At 19.7% G+C, this 15,000-nt stretch overlaps 8 protein-coding genes across 8 annotated transcripts in view; 3 read left to right on the top strand and 5 right to left on the bottom strand.

Moving 5' to 3' along the window:
* The window catches only part of DDB_G0272396 (hypothetical protein), a gene marked incomplete at both ends in the record, with an annotated part of 2,091 nt that extends 430 nt beyond the window's left edge, over positions 1–1,661 (top strand). The window contains 2 exons of the mRNA XM_640099.1: positions 31–412; positions 1,143–1,661. Of these exons, the coding sequence (XP_645191.1) occupies positions 31–412; positions 1,143–1,661 (901 nt within the window). The remainder of the gene's footprint in view (positions 1–30; positions 413–1,142) is intronic.
* A 244-nt stretch (positions 1,662–1,905) lies between these two features.
* ndufa5 (NADH dehydrogenase) lies at positions 1,906–2,259 on the bottom strand (the record flags this gene model as incomplete). Its single annotated transcript, XM_640098.1, has 1 exon — positions 1,906–2,259. One exon carries the CDS (start codon positions 2,257–2,259, stop codon positions 1,906–1,908), a length of 354 nt encoding a protein of 117 aa, XP_645190.1.
* Positions 2,260–2,572: 313 nt separating this feature from the next.
* On the top strand, positions 2,573–2,806 carry DDB_G0272392 (hypothetical protein; the record flags this gene model as incomplete). The annotated part of the gene is made up of 2 exons (XM_640097.1): positions 2,573–2,587; positions 2,621–2,806. 2 exons carry the CDS (start codon positions 2,573–2,575, stop codon positions 2,804–2,806), a joined length of 201 nt encoding a protein of 66 aa, XP_645189.1.
* Positions 2,807–4,410: 1,604 nt separating this feature from the next.
* Positions 4,411–5,292, bottom strand: DDB_G0272194 (hypothetical protein; the record flags this gene model as incomplete). The annotated part of the gene is made up of 1 exon (XM_640096.1): positions 4,411–5,292. One exon carries the CDS (start codon positions 5,290–5,292, stop codon positions 4,411–4,413), a length of 882 nt encoding a protein of 293 aa, XP_645188.1.
* A 1,096-nt stretch (positions 5,293–6,388) lies between these two features.
* DDB_G0272262 (hypothetical protein) lies at positions 6,389–7,393 on the bottom strand (the record flags this gene model as incomplete). The annotated part of the gene is made up of 1 exon (XM_640095.1): positions 6,389–7,393. One exon carries the CDS (start codon positions 7,391–7,393, stop codon positions 6,389–6,391), a length of 1,005 nt encoding a protein of 334 aa, XP_645187.1.
* Positions 7,394–8,693: 1,300 nt separating this feature from the next.
* Positions 8,694–9,915, top strand: ppp4C (protein phosphatase 4 catalytic subunit; the record flags this gene model as incomplete). Its single annotated transcript, XM_640094.1, has 3 exons — positions 8,694–8,837; positions 9,027–9,404; positions 9,520–9,915. The coding sequence occupies 3 exons, from the start codon at positions 8,694–8,696 to the stop codon at positions 9,913–9,915; spliced, it is 918 nt and encodes a 305-aa protein (XP_645186.1).
* Positions 9,916–10,140: 225 nt separating this feature from the next.
* DDB_G0295821 (hypothetical protein) lies at positions 10,141–13,558 on the bottom strand (the record flags this gene model as incomplete). The annotated part of the gene is made up of 5 exons (XM_002649168.1): positions 10,141–12,328; positions 12,446–12,561; positions 12,686–12,996; positions 13,122–13,438; positions 13,533–13,558. The coding sequence occupies 5 exons, from the start codon at positions 13,556–13,558 to the stop codon at positions 10,141–10,143; spliced, it is 2,958 nt and encodes a 985-aa protein (XP_002649214.1).
* A 456-nt stretch (positions 13,559–14,014) lies between these two features.
* sppA (sphingosine-1-phosphate phosphatase) overlaps positions 14,015–15,000 on the bottom strand; it is a gene marked incomplete at both ends in the record, with an annotated part of 1,484 nt that continues 498 nt past the window's right edge. Inside the window, 2 exons of the mRNA XM_640092.1 lie at positions 14,015–14,684; positions 14,772–15,000. The exon at positions 14,772–15,000 is cut by the window's right edge and continues 172 nt beyond it. Coding sequence (XP_645184.1) covers positions 14,015–14,684; positions 14,772–15,000 — 899 coding nt within the window. The remainder of the gene's footprint in view (positions 14,685–14,771) is intronic.

Below are 15,000 nucleotides of genomic sequence, written 5' to 3'. Positions count from 1 at the left end.
TTTTATTTATTTTTATTTTAATAATTATAGTGCAGGTCAAGGATGTAGTGTAGATTCAGATTGTTGGGCAAGTCCAATTCCAGGTCAAGAGGCATTATTAACATGTAGTTCAAATATTTGCACATTAATTGCTAATAAACAATGCAAATCACCATCAGATTGTAAATTTAATGAAAATTGTGTTTCTAAAGGTGGAGTAAACTCTTGTGTTGCCACTAGTGGAATTAATGGTGCTTGTTCAAATAGATATGATTGTAATGTAAATCTTGTTTGTTCATATCAATCTGATAGTTCCACTTCAAAAACTTGTCAAGAACCATGGACTAAAAAATTAAATGAAAAATGTGATAACTCTCCTGATGCTCAAAGAATTCCATTTTTCTATGATTGTGATATTGGTTCAAATTTATATGTAAGTTATTAAATTTAATTATTAAAATTTTTTTTTTTTTTTTTTTTTTTTTTTTTTTTCTCTCTCTTTCTGCGCACAATCAAAATTTTTTTTTTTTTTTTTTTTTTTTTTTTTTTTTTTTTTTTTTTTATTATATTATTATTAAAATTGTGATGTAATTAAATAATTGTTTTTTTTGTAAATTTTTATTATGATATTTTTATTTTCACAATCATTAGGAATAAATTGATACGTTTTTTGTTATATTTTATTTTTTTTCAAATTTGCAACACCGTTTTTTTTTTTTTTTTTCAATTTTCATATTTTTTTTTTTATTTTTCTTTTTTTTTAATTTCCTAGTCCCTTTTGAAAAGCGAATAATATAAAAAATTAAAAAAATTAAAAAAAAAAAAAAAAACTAGAAAAAATCTCGCACAAATAAGCGAATATTCGTGTGTTGCCACATATTTTTTTGAAAAAAAAAAAAAAAAACACACAAATATATTTCCCAGCACCCCACACAATCACGCCTTCACATTTTCGAAAAAACAAATGAACCTTTCACACCATTTTTTTTTTAAAATTTTTTTTTTATTTTTTATTTTTCAACATAATATTTTCATAATAAAAAAACACATCACTAATTTTTTTTTTTTTTTTTTTTTTTTTTTTTTTTCAATATAATATTTTCACACAAAATTTTGGATATTTTTTTTTTTTTATTTTTCATTTTTTGACGAAAAAAAAATAGTGTGGTAGTCAAGGAAAATGTGTTTTAAATACACCAAGTGGAACATGTTCACAATGTTCAAATTCAACAGCATGTAAAGGTTATAGTGATAGTTGCATTTGTAATAATAATAATATCGCAAAAGATACAATTAATGCAAACAAAGTTGGAATTTGTGTTCCAGAGGTTTTCATTGATAGTTCATGTAAATCAACATTTGGTGATTTAATTCAATGTTGTGCAACCTATTCATGTCCAATGAATCAACAACTATTATTCAATCAAGATTCGTGTGCATTCAAAAATTGTCAACAATATGTTTGTAAAATGAGTAACTGTTTCAGAGCAACTGGTGCTTACAATATGTTAAATTTGGCTCAAACCGCTTGTGGTTCAACTTATTCATTACCAAAAGATTATACAAAAGAATGTCCATTCGAATTACCAAAACAATCAGATAGACCAAATAATTCATCATCAATGATACCTTCAATATTTTTCGCTATATTTTTTGTTTTAACTATGATTATTCTTTCTTAAAAAAAAAAAATAAAATAATAATAAAAAACAAAATACAAAAATATAAATACAAATAAAAAAATATATAACATAGTATTTAATACGACCAAAAGGTCTTTTTTTTTTTTTAAAAATGATTTTACATTTGTTTTTTTTTTTTTTTTTTATTTTTATCTTTACTGATTGATTTTAGTTTTTTTTTATTTTATGTTTGATTTTGTATAATAATATATTGTATATAAAAGTGAAATTTTTTAAAAAAAGTTTATTTGCTTGAATATATGACAACTGGTGGTTTGTTTTTGTCTGGTAATTCCCATGCTCTACTTTCATGGACTAAATCGACAACTTTTAAATCATTTTTAGCTTGAACAATTAATTCTTCAATTTGACCAGCATATATTTTATTTTCAATTTTAACGATATCAGTTTCATTTTCAATGACACCTAATCTGAATTTGGTTTCGAGTTCTGCTGATTTTCTGTAACCTGCAGTTGGTGGGAGGATTTCTAATTTCTTTAAAAGTTGATTGTATAAACCTGCTAAAATATGTCTTGCATTTGGTTCAACCTTTAAACCTGTAATACCAGTTGATTTTTTGATTAAATGGATACTCATTTCGAGTTTACTTTTGAGAATTATTGAAAATAAAATAAAATAAAAAAAAATAAAAAAAAAATTTAAAAAAAAATAAAAAAAAAAAAAAAAGTGAAAAAAAAAAAAAAATAAAAAATAAAAAATTGAAAAAAAAAAAAAAAAAAAAAAAAAAAATAAATTTATTTGGTAAAAACATTCAATTTGACACTTTGAAAAAAAAAAAAAAAAAAAGAAAAATATTTTTATATAAACAATGATTTAATTTTATTTATTTCTTAATATTAATTTTGTTTACAAAACACAAAAATACACAAAATGATATAAATTAAGTTTCATGGGGATATTTTGTGTAAAAAACAATTTTTTTTTTTTTTTTAAAAAGGATTTAAGTGAATATTTATTTTTAGACGATACTGATGAAGAGAACAATGGTAAAGAAATATTCGATACAGAGAAGTATCAAGAAAGCTTTTGGATTGGAATAAAAGAACAAGGTTATAGTGATGATGTTGCCGATATCGATGGGGGGGGGGGGTGTCTGTCTGGTCAATTCAAAGGTATTAAATAATTATAAAAATTTGTGAATTTAAAAATCATTTTGGTTTTTTATTATTATTATTATTATTATTATTATTATTATTATTATTATTATTATTATTATTATTATTATTATTATTATTATTATTATTATTATTATTATTATTGTTGTTCAATTTAGATACAATATCTAAATTCAATTGGGATTATTTTAAAAAATAAAAATAAATTTTTTTTTTTTTTTTTTTTTTTAAATTATGATTTTGATTTTAAATTTTTGTGAATTGTGTATTTTGGATAATTGGTAAAATTTCTATTGTTACTTATTTCGTTTGTTGAAGTATTAATAATATATTAAACCATTCTAGATGTCATATGTGCACATATAGATTTATAATCTCTCTGATATCTGGATCCAAAAAATTGGCATTAACCATAATGATATTGATAAATCTTTCCTCTATCATTTGATTGGCACTTTTTTTTTTTAAAAAATTCCAGATACAGGGCAACAAAGTCATTTTACTTAATAAGGAAGCATTGATGATTAAATAAGAAATTTTTTTATTTTTTTTAAAAAATTTTATAATTACATAAGTAAATTTTTTGATTTTTATTATTTGGAAAAATAAAACTAATATGGACACAAACATCATAGTGCCATGATAATTTTATGATAGAGTATAGATTTGATTACTTACCGTGTAATTCAAAGAAATCAATATGGTTGTGGATGAATCAAATGAAACAAATGGATCAAATGGTCCATATGAAACTAATAAACTTGAATGAATTAATAAGAAAATGTTAGATTAATTATTCTTTTTTTTTTTTTTTTTTTTTCAAATTATTATTAACCTTTATTTTATTATTTTTTATTTCTTTGTTCGAGTTTGTTAATAAAAATGAAAAAAAACAGCTGTATTATATCAAACAAATTTTCAATTTTTTTATACATTTAGCCTCACAAAGGATTTTAAATAAAAATTATTATGAGGAAATAAAAAAGGCAAAATTGGTTTTCAAAATTTTTTTTTTTTTTTTTTTTTTTTATTTGGGATTTAGGGCATTACCTAATTTGTATCCAAAAAACGCTTAAAGGAATTAAAATAAAAAAAGTTTTGATCAAAAATTACCATTTGGGGCTTCATTTTTTAAAAAAAAAAAAAAAAAAAAAAAAAAAATCTGTTTTTTTTAGATTTTACAATATGATTTTCTTTTTGTGTTCTTTTTTAATTATTATTTTAAGATTGTTGTCCGAATTACAAAAAATGGATGGTTAACAATTAGATTCTAAAAATAAAATTTTTTTAGCAAAAAAAAAAAAAAAACAGAACAATTATTACAAAAATATTTTATCTATACTAAATCCATTGTTTTAAAAAAAAAAAAAAAAAAAAAAAAAAAAGAAAAATATATTGTTTATTTTTTGACTATTTTGTTTTGTTTTATTTTATTTATTTTATTTTATTTTTATATTATTTACAATAAATATCCAAACAGGATATTGCCTTTGGGGTTTGTGTTTGTTTTTACTTTTTTTTTTATTAAATGAACCATTTGGAAATCGATAACCTATTATTTTTTATATAAATAAGTTTTATCTTTTTTTTTTTTTTTTTTTTTTTTTTTTTTTTAAATATAAATGAAATCATCTAGAAAAAAAGGGTTTTTGTTTCCATTATTATTGTTATTATTATTATTATTACTATTATTCATATTATTATTAATACTATTATTATTATTATTAATAATATTATTATTATTATTAACATTATTATTATTATTTTCATTACTACTATTTAAACTATTACTATTACTATTTGGAACTTGATTTTCTCTTTGGTGGTTAAAAAATTGTTCCTGTTGAATTTGTTGTTGTTGTTGTAAATATTGTTCCAATAATTGTAATGGATGATTTTGTTGTAATTGTTGAATTTGTAATTCTTCTTGATGTTTTTGAAATTGTTTTTGTTGAATTTGTTGTTGTGTATTTAAATATTGTTCCAAAATTTGTAATGGATTTAAAGAAATATTAGATGATACTGTCGGTATCATAGTCATCTCTGATTTTGTATTATTGTTATTATTATTATTAATATCATTATTATTATTATTATTATAGGTAGTATAGGGAGTAGTAGTGGTGGTATTATTATTATTATTAGTTGGATATAACAATTGCTCTTCTTCATCTTCTTCATAGTCATCATCATCGATATTATTATCTTGTCTTATTGGATACATTTCATCATCTTCTTCTTCTTCTTCTTCATCATCATCTTCTTTAAAGTCATCATCTTCATCGTAGAATTCTTCATCGTTATAATCATTGTCATAATCAAATTCTTCAGTTTGTGTTGGTGATAAAGGTAATTGATCGTCATCATACTCTTCATCATCTTCTAGTTGTTGTTGTTGTTGATAGGCATTTTGTGATTGGCCACTACTATGCAACTCTCTTTGAATTTTTAACTCTTCTTGTTGTTGTTGGAGATATTGTTGTAATAATTCCATTTATATTTATATATAAATATATATATGTATGGGGTGGGTATTTATTTTAAAATTAAAATTTTTTTTTTTTTTTTTTCAATATAACTTTTTTTTTTTTTTTTTTTTTTAATAAATATAAAATAAATTAAATTAAAAAAAAAGTTGTGTGTGTGTGTGTTTTTTTTTTTCTTTTTTTTTTTTTTTTTAAATTTTAAAATAAATTTTTTAAAAAAAAATTAAAAATAATTTATAAATGGATAATAGGGTGGGAATAATAATAAAAAAATTGAAAAATATATTGGGAATCTGATTCGAATGCGTGTCCAAATCTTGAAATGGTGAAACTTTTAAAAAATAGGTTTTAAAAAATTACTATATTAATATTTTAAAATAGCCACACAACAATGTTTTCAATTGAAAAGAAAGGATTTTTATTTAAAAAAAAAAAAATTAATAACATAATAAACAATAAACAAAAAAAAAAAAAAAAAAAAAAAAAAAAAAAAGGGAAATTCAAAAATAAAAAAATAAAAAAAAAAAAGAAATTTTTTTTTTTTCACAAGATCCAATGAATAATTAATCTTTTTGTTTTTTCAACGAAATAAAAATTCGGATTGGTTTTAATTTTTTTTTTAATTTTTTTTTTTTTCACCGAACATATTTACGCGTTACCATAAGTTTATTATTATTAATAAAATGTTTGAATTTTTTAAAATTTTACAAAAAAAAAAATACCCATTAGTGTTAATTATTATTATTATTAAAATATTAAAAAAAAAATTATTATTAAATTATTTATGGAATTTAAAATAAAAAAATTTATTTTATTTTTTTTTTTTTAAATTTTTTTTTAAAACTCTTTTTATTTTTGGATTTAAATTTTTTTTTTTTTTTTTTTTTTTTTTATTTTCAAAAAAACACTTAAAAATTTATTTTTTAAATTTTTTTTTTTTTTTTTTTTTTTTTTTCAAAAAACACCAAATCGCAACATAAAAGATTGTTTGATGATTTTGAACACGTCATTGGATATTTTCTTTTTTTTTTTTTTTTTGAAAATTTTTTTTTTTTTTTTTTTTTTTTGGGCTTAAATTTTTAAAGGAATTGGGAAACCCACAGATTATTGATTCGGATTTTCTTTAAGTTTTAGTTGTAATTTTTCTTGGTATTGTTGTATTTTTTGTTGCTTTTTTTGTAAATATTCTTTATGTTGATCTAATAGATGGCTTGGAACATATTTAAAAGTAATTTTTTGTCTTGGTGCTCTTCTAATATATGGTTTCTTTCTACTTTTTGGTTCAACTCGGGATTGTTGTGTTGTTGTCGTTGTTGTCGTTGTTGTCGTTGTTGTTGTTGTTGTTGAATTTACAGGGTTTTGAATTTGTTCAGTTTGTTGATAATCAATTTGTTGTTGTTGTCTTAATTGTTGTTCAAGTTGTAATAATTGTGATTCTGAAAATTTAATTGGAGATTCATATTTTTTAAGTATTGGAATATTTTCATTTGAGGTTCGTTTTTCATCATTATAATTATTATTATTATTATTATTATTATTATTATTATTATTATTATTATTATTATTATTATTATTATTATTATTATTATTATTATTATTATTATTATTATTATTATTATTATTATTATTATTATTATTATTATTATTATTATTATTATCATTATTATTATTTTCATAATTATTATTTTTATTATTATTATTACTGTTATTGTTATTATTTGTTAAATCTATTATTTGATTATTTAAATTTTCATTATTATTATTTTTATCGATTTGGTTACTACTAAAGTTAATAATTACATTATTATTAAAAATAACTTTATTAATATTATTATTAAAATTATTAGTGAAATTCTCAATTAGTTTATCTTCAATTTCTCCCATTTTTAGATTATCTTTAAAATTATTATAATTATTATTTTTATTAAAATTATTATTAAAATTATTGGTATTATTATTAAAATTATTATTATTAAAATTATTATTATTATTATTATTTTTATTATTATAGAAATTATGGAAATCACTTTCATTTTTTATTTTATTATTATAATTAAAATCATTAAAATGGATTTGACCTCCGTGGCAGAGTAAATATCGTAAGTCCATTCTCTTAATCTTTTAAAATTTTTTTTTTTTTTTCTAAAAATATATATATATATTTTTTTTTTTTTTTTTTTTTTTTTTTTTTTTGTATATCTTTAATTAATCAAAAAAAAAAAAAAATCAAAAAAAAAAATTAAAAAAAAAATTAAACAATAAATAAAAAAAAAAAAAACATTAAAAAAAAAAATAAAATTAAAAAGAAAAATAATTATAGACAGATACACAAATTCATTCAAAAGTATTTTTTTTTTTTTATTTTTTTGAAAAAAGTGGTCACAAAACACAAATTTGTGGTTTTTAAGTTAATTTTTTTTTTTTTTTTTTTGTTTTTTTTTTTGGGGATTAAAAAATACCATATTTTCACCTAACAAAACCTAACACAGTTTTTTACTTTTTTAAGAAATGGTTAAATATCTTATTTTAGAAAAAGAAAAATAATAAAAAAAAAAAAAAAAAAAAAAAAGATTTTACCATTTAAAAAAAAAAAAAAAAAAAAAAAAAAAAAAAAAACACCAAACCTTGAAAAAAAAATTAAGGTATGATTCAATTTCGTATAAAAAAATATTGGATCTACTTTATCTTTCAACTATTATTATTATCTTTATTAAATCAAGATCATTTTTTATTATTATTATTAATATTATTATTATTTTTATTATTATTATTATTATTATTATTATTATTATTATTATTATTATTATTATTATTGTTATTGCCTTTTTTTTTTTTTTCCACTATGTTTTGATTTCCAAAAAAAAAAAAAATAAAAATAAATAATTCTTTGGGCATGATATCTTAATGTTGTGTCGATTTCCACATGAGTCCAACTTTTTTTTATTTTTATTTATTTTTATTTTTTTATTTCATTTTTTTTTTTTTTTTTTTTTTTAAAATTTTTTTAATTTTTTTTTTTTTTAAATTTTTTTTTTTTTTTTTTTTTTTTTTTTTTTTTTTTTTCAAAATATATCAATTTTTTTTATTATTACTTTTTTTATTTTTATTTTTATATATTTTTTTTATTTTGTGCCAATTGTATAAACCAATCAATTTTAAAAAAAAGAATAATAAAGAAAAATAAAGAAAAATCAAAATATATAAATAATAATAATAATAAAAAACAATCAACAAACAAAAAAAAAAAAAAATAAGATTTTGAAAATTTAAATAATATTACTATAAAAGGTTTTGTTTTGTAATCTCTCAATCAGCTAATCAACAAATAAATTAAAAATTCTTGTGTGTATTATATAGTCTTTTTTTAGAAAAAAAAAAAAAAAAAATCAAGAAATTTTAATTAAATAAGATGTCATCCGATTTAGATAGACAAATTGAACAACTCAAAAGATGTGAAATCATCAAAGAGAGTGAAGTTAGAGCATTATGTTCAAAAGCAAGAGAAATCCTTTTAGAAGAAGGAAATGTTCAAAGAGTAGATTCACCAGTAACTGTAGGTCATTTAAAATCATTTATACATTTTTTTTTTTATTTTTTTTTTTTATTTTCCTTAATAGAAAAAAAAAAAAAAAAAAAAAAAAAAAAAATTTCAACCACACACAAAAAAAAAAAAAAAAAAAACCACTACCTTAAATTTTAAACTAATTCATTTGTTTTTTTATTTATTTTTATTTTTATCTAGATTTGTGGTGATATTCATGGTCAATTCTATGATTTAAAAGAACTTTTTAAAGTTGGAGGAGATTGTCCACAAACCAATTATCTTTTTATGGGAGATTTTGTAGATAGAGGATTTTATTCAGTAGAGACATTTTTATTATTGTTGGCATTAAAAGTTAGATACCCAGATAGAATTACATTGATTCGTGGTAACCATGAATCTAGACAAATCACTCAAGTCTATGGTTTCTATGAAGAATGCGTTAGAAAGTATGGTAGTGTTACAGTTTGGAAATATTGTACAGAGATTTTCGATTATCTCTCACTTTCTGCTTTAGTTGATGGTAAAATATTTTGTGTTCATGGTGGTTTATCTCCATCAATTAATACTTTAGATCAAGTAATGTATCATTCATCAAATTACAATACAATTTATAAATATTAAAGTGTATATATAATATATATATATATTAATATATGTATATAAATATATATTTATATTTTTTTATTATTAGATTAGGGCAATTGATAGAAAACAAGAAGTACCACATGAAGGACCAATGTGTGATTTAATGTGGTCAGATCCAGAGGATATACCAGGATGGAATGGTAGTCCAAGAGGTGCAGGTTTCTTATTTGGTGAAGATGTCGTTCAAAAGTTTAATCACGATAACAATTTAGAATTTATATGTAGAGCGCATCAATTAGTAATGGAAGGTTTCAAATATATGTTTAATGAAACATTAGTCACCGTTTGGTCTGCTCCAAACTATTGTTATAGATGTGGTAATGTTGCTGCAATTTTACAACTCGACGAAAATCTTAAAAAGAACTTTGCAATCTTTGAAGCTGCTCCTCAAGAATCAAGAGGTGCACCAGCTAAAAAACCTGCACCTGAATACTTTTTATAAAAAAAAAAAAAAAAAAAAAAAAAAAAAAAAAAAAAAAAAAAGAAAACAAATCAAAAATATATATATTTATATATAAAATATAAAAAAAATAATACAAAAAAAAAAAAAAAAAAAAAAAAAAAAAAAAAAAAAAAAAAAAAAAAAAAACCAGTTTTTTTAATTAATCAACCAAAAACTTTTTTTTAAATAAATAATTGTAATATTTAAATAATTAATAAAACTTTTTTATTGATTTAGAAATATACTTTCTTTAACATCAATCATATTTGAGTTAATTTTATAATTATTATTATTTAAAATGAAAACTTTACTATTGTTAACCATAGATTCCTTTTTTAATATTAATTTCTTGAATATTAAATGATATTGTTTAACAAAACTATGTAGTGCAAATAGTGTTGCATTTAATTGATGTTTTTCTAATGTTGGTATATTATAATTTGAAATTTGTGAATTAACATGGTCAATTAATTGATTCATTAAATCAATCCCGTTATCCCTTTTTTGAGAAATGTAAGGTAATGATGAACTTCTAATCACTCTACCTAAATTATCCCTTTCCTCCTGAATGTGGCATAATAAAGTGGATGATAGTTCCAATTCATCAAATAATCGTCTAGCTTGTATTCTGGTTTCTTTTCCAATCATTCTAATATGAGTTTCATGTGATTCTACAAATGCAAATTCTAAAACTCCAAATAAATCATGAAAATATTGAATTGATAATAAATCATTTTCTAGGTTTTTAAATTCACTTTTTTTAAATATTAATTCTAATTTTGAATCTAATAATAAATTTCTTTGAGCTGGGAATATTCTTCTAAGGTTAATATATTTCTCACTAAAGACTGATTTATATTGATCAATTGTTATCATTTCAGAGATTTTAAAACTTTTTTCACTATTAATATTATTTACATGACTGAAATTATTATAATCTATATTATTGAAAACATAATTTTCATTATTTTCATTATAAGGTATTGATAAAAGTGTTTTATTTGATTCATGAATTGGTTGTTCAAAACTGTAATAAAAAAAGTAATCAACCAATTCAATTATTAAGAATGGTATTTTAAATAAATTCTTTTCTAATTCTCTATAATCATAATATGGTATTATCATTGATAAGATAAATACTAAAATGAAACCAAGTACAACATATCCAATTCTATAAAGTGTAAAAATTATATTTGAACCATTTTCATAAAGTGGAATTGAAACAACTGAAAATGTGAAAACTATATTTGTTATCATTCCTTTAAATATTTGAAAATTTAAAATAATACCCAATAGAAATATAATTGCAAATGAAAATCCAATATAAATTAATGCTTTTGATGAATCATTTCCACCAAATTCACAAATTATTATACTTGCATATCCAAGAAATCCACCAATAATTAAAACGATTACTCTAACAGATGTTAATGCTCCCAATGCTCCGATATCTGGTCCGGCCGTTACAATATATGCATTTAACATCCAATTTAACATTTCAAATAATTGAAATTTTGTATGTTTTTTAATTTCAAAGATTGCCACTGCACCACCTGCACTAACTAAAGAATATTTAATAGTAAATTGCCAATTATATAAAATTCTATCTTTTAAAAAATTCATAAAATATAATTTAAATTTCTCTTTAATTGGTGTGGTATCTTCATTAGTATTCCTCTCATTTTCTAATTTTTCTAATTTTCTTTGTTTATAAGTTTTAGTATATTTCCAAATTCTTTTAATTGTTGCAACGATTGCTAAATATTCTTGTGGTTTATTCCTATTTAAACTATTATGATATGAAACTAAAAATATTTCTTTTGATAATAATTTTTGTTCTAAACAAAATGTATTAAAACATTTTAATAATATATAAACTTTTGATAACGAATTATCAACATTTGGATTAAATAATGGTGCTTCTTTAAAAATCGATTCAAATAATTGATCAATTTTAGATATTGTTTCATCAATAATTTCAAATGATTTATTAATTTTAATTTGATTCCATTCTAATGAATTCTCTTTTATATCTTTTAAACCATTGATTTTATAAACAAAATCCAAATGACAATAAAAAAATGAATGATAATTTTCATCCCTTTTATCTAAATTCTTATAATAATCACTTGCAATAGTATTTTTAAACCATTGAGAATTATCATTATTATTTGTATGTATAAATTTATATTTTAATTGGTTACCCATTTCTTCAAAAATTTTTAAAATTTCATCAAATAATATATTAACTTGAGGTATTATTGGTTCAATCTGATTTCTAATTTTATCATCAATTTCATCATTTATTTTAAGTCCAACTGCAATTAATTTCTTTAAATTTCTTTCAAATAAAATTTGAATTCTTTCAAAATGTTGAATATAGTTTTTTGCCCAAAATTCTTTTTTACTATCACTAATAAATATAAAATTATTTTAAAAAAAATTTAGTTTAAATTTTTCATTATTATAATTATAATTATTATTATTAATATTTTAAATTAAAATTTAAATAATAATTTTTAAAAAATACCTTAACATTTGATCTAAATGATTTAACCTTTCACTATAATCTTGATGTTGGAATTGTAATTTTAAAATCAAATCATTTGTTTTTCTTTTACTATTCTCATCAATATCTCTATAATACTATTTTATATAATAAAAAAAGAAATAATTAGGATTATAAAATATACAAATATCTCTTTTTTTTTTTTTTAAAAAATAAAATTGGTTATTGGTTGATTAAAATAAAAAAATAATAATATATTACAATTTTAAAATTATTATTTCTTGAAAAAACTAAATTTGTTTGTAATTTTAATTGTTTAATATAAGAAATTGATCTTTTTAATAGAGTATTTGAAGTTTGAATAAATAAAATATTTGCAAATGGTGCTCTTAACAATAGACATGTTAATAAACACGATCCAAATGAAGCAGCTGATCCTAATGTAAACAGTAAATTATCAATTGGTGAATAAAATTCTTTTCTAAATGTATCTTCAAATGTTAAATAATAATAAGTTAAAAAAACAAACTTAAATAAATAAAATGGACATAGTTTTGATGTCATCATTGGTCCTGATTTTTTTTTTTTTTTTTTTTTTTTTTTTTTTTTTTTTTTTTTTTTTTTTTTTTAAAAAAAATAATTAATATAATTAAAATACGGTAATAATGATAATGATAATAATTTTAATTTTAATTACCAGTTCCTAATAATAAAATTACAAAAAAAATAAAACAATTTGGCCAAACTGACCTTCCAACCATTGAAAATGAAATATAAGATAAAATTGAACCTATAATTACAGCAACACATAACCTTATTACATTTTTAATAATGCCATAAAAATGTTCTGAGCTTACTATTGCTGTTGTTGCTATTACTAATAACCAAAATAACTCAAATGCTAAAAAGAAATGTCTAATTGAAGATATTACTAATAAAACTGATCCAATACAAAATGATGATGTAAATAATAATGAATAATATACCATTAAAAGAAAATCATGTTTTGAATTCCTTTGAAAAAATACTGTTATTGAATTACTATAAATATATATTTTATCAGGATTAATTATTTTTATAATTTTTTTTTTTTTTTTTTAATATTTACTTTATAAAGGGTTGATAAATCTTCATTTTTATTGTATTATCATTTAAGGTTTGTTGAAATTATAATTATTATTTTTAGATTTTAAAATAAATAAGTTTTATTTTTAGAATTTTATTTCCGTTGTTTTCCTAAAATTTTATTTTCGTTGTTTATCCTAATTTAAGAAAATAAAAAAATAAAAAAAAAAACCAAAATAATATATCGGGGGTGTGTTTAAAAAAAAAAAAAAAAAAAAAAAAAAAAATAGTAATTTCACTATGTTTTAATTGTGGAATATATTACACGACACATTCTTTATTTTTTTGGTTTTTTTTAGTTTTATTTGTTCGATTTTTTTTTTTTTTTTTTTAATCGTTTGATTTTATTTATTTATTTTTTTTTTTTTGTTTTTGTTTTTTTTTTTTTTTGTTTTATAATCGTTTGATTTTTCTTTTTTTCTTTTTTTTTTTCTTTTTTTTTTTCTTTTTTTTTTTTTAAATTTCCTAATAATATCTTGTTACATCAGCAGAAGTTTGAATATTTAAATAATAAAATAAGTATGGCATTGAAACGATAGTGAAACTAACACAAGTGTAAACAAACAATTTTGAGAAAGCTTCAATTGTTGGAGTGACTATGATCTTTTTATTTGGATCGAATGAAACTGTAGTGATTGGTTGAGATTGTTCATTATTTGTATTTGCTCTAATTACCAAATCATAAGCAAAGAAAAAGAATTTCTTTGAGAAAACTTTTGCTATACCAACTAAAACCAAACCAATTAAAATTCTACTACCATGAAGTAATAATGGAATTGAATGAATTGTTGAAACTATTGAATCATAATTAGCTTCTAATAATAATAATTCTTGATTCATTAATGGACATGGATGTTGAGCATGAAGCCATAAACTAATTAAAGAACCTAAACTTGCACCACAAACCAAACCAGTCTCTGGATATGCTGGTGTTGGTCCAGTGTTTGCTTGTGGATGGAAAAACAAAATTGCTGATAAAATTGCAATATAAAGCATTGGTCCAAATAAAAAGGTTTCAGATAATACCATTCCTTCAATAAAATATCTAAGTTGATATGTTGTTGCTAATATTGATGTAATTGCGACAATTAAACCTGCAATAACATCCATTGGTGTATGATGACCATTATATAATCTAAATAAATAAATAAATTAATATATATATATATTTTATTTTTATTTTTATATAGATTTAAAAATAAAATAAAAAAAAAAACTTTACCTGCTAAACATTACACTTGTTGACCAAAATAATACAATAAAAAACATAGATAAAAGTGAAATATTAAAAGATTCACCAATTGTTGGGAAAAGGAAATAAGTATAAATTAAAAAGTAAAAAGTTAAACCAAATGCTGATGCTGTATGAGTTGATGGTAAACCATGATCTTTTTGATGTGCTGTATTGGTCCAAACTATATTTGGTGGTGGACGAGGTAATGTAAATGTAT

The sequence above is a fragment of the Dictyostelium discoideum genome (assembly GCF_000004695.1).
Source record: "Dictyostelium discoideum AX4 chromosome 2 chromosome, whole genome shotgun sequence".
In the NCBI taxonomy this organism is placed as follows: domain Eukaryota; phylum Evosea; class Eumycetozoa; order Dictyosteliales; family Dictyosteliaceae; genus Dictyostelium; species Dictyostelium discoideum.
This window is presented reverse-complemented; position numbering and strand designations above follow the sequence as displayed.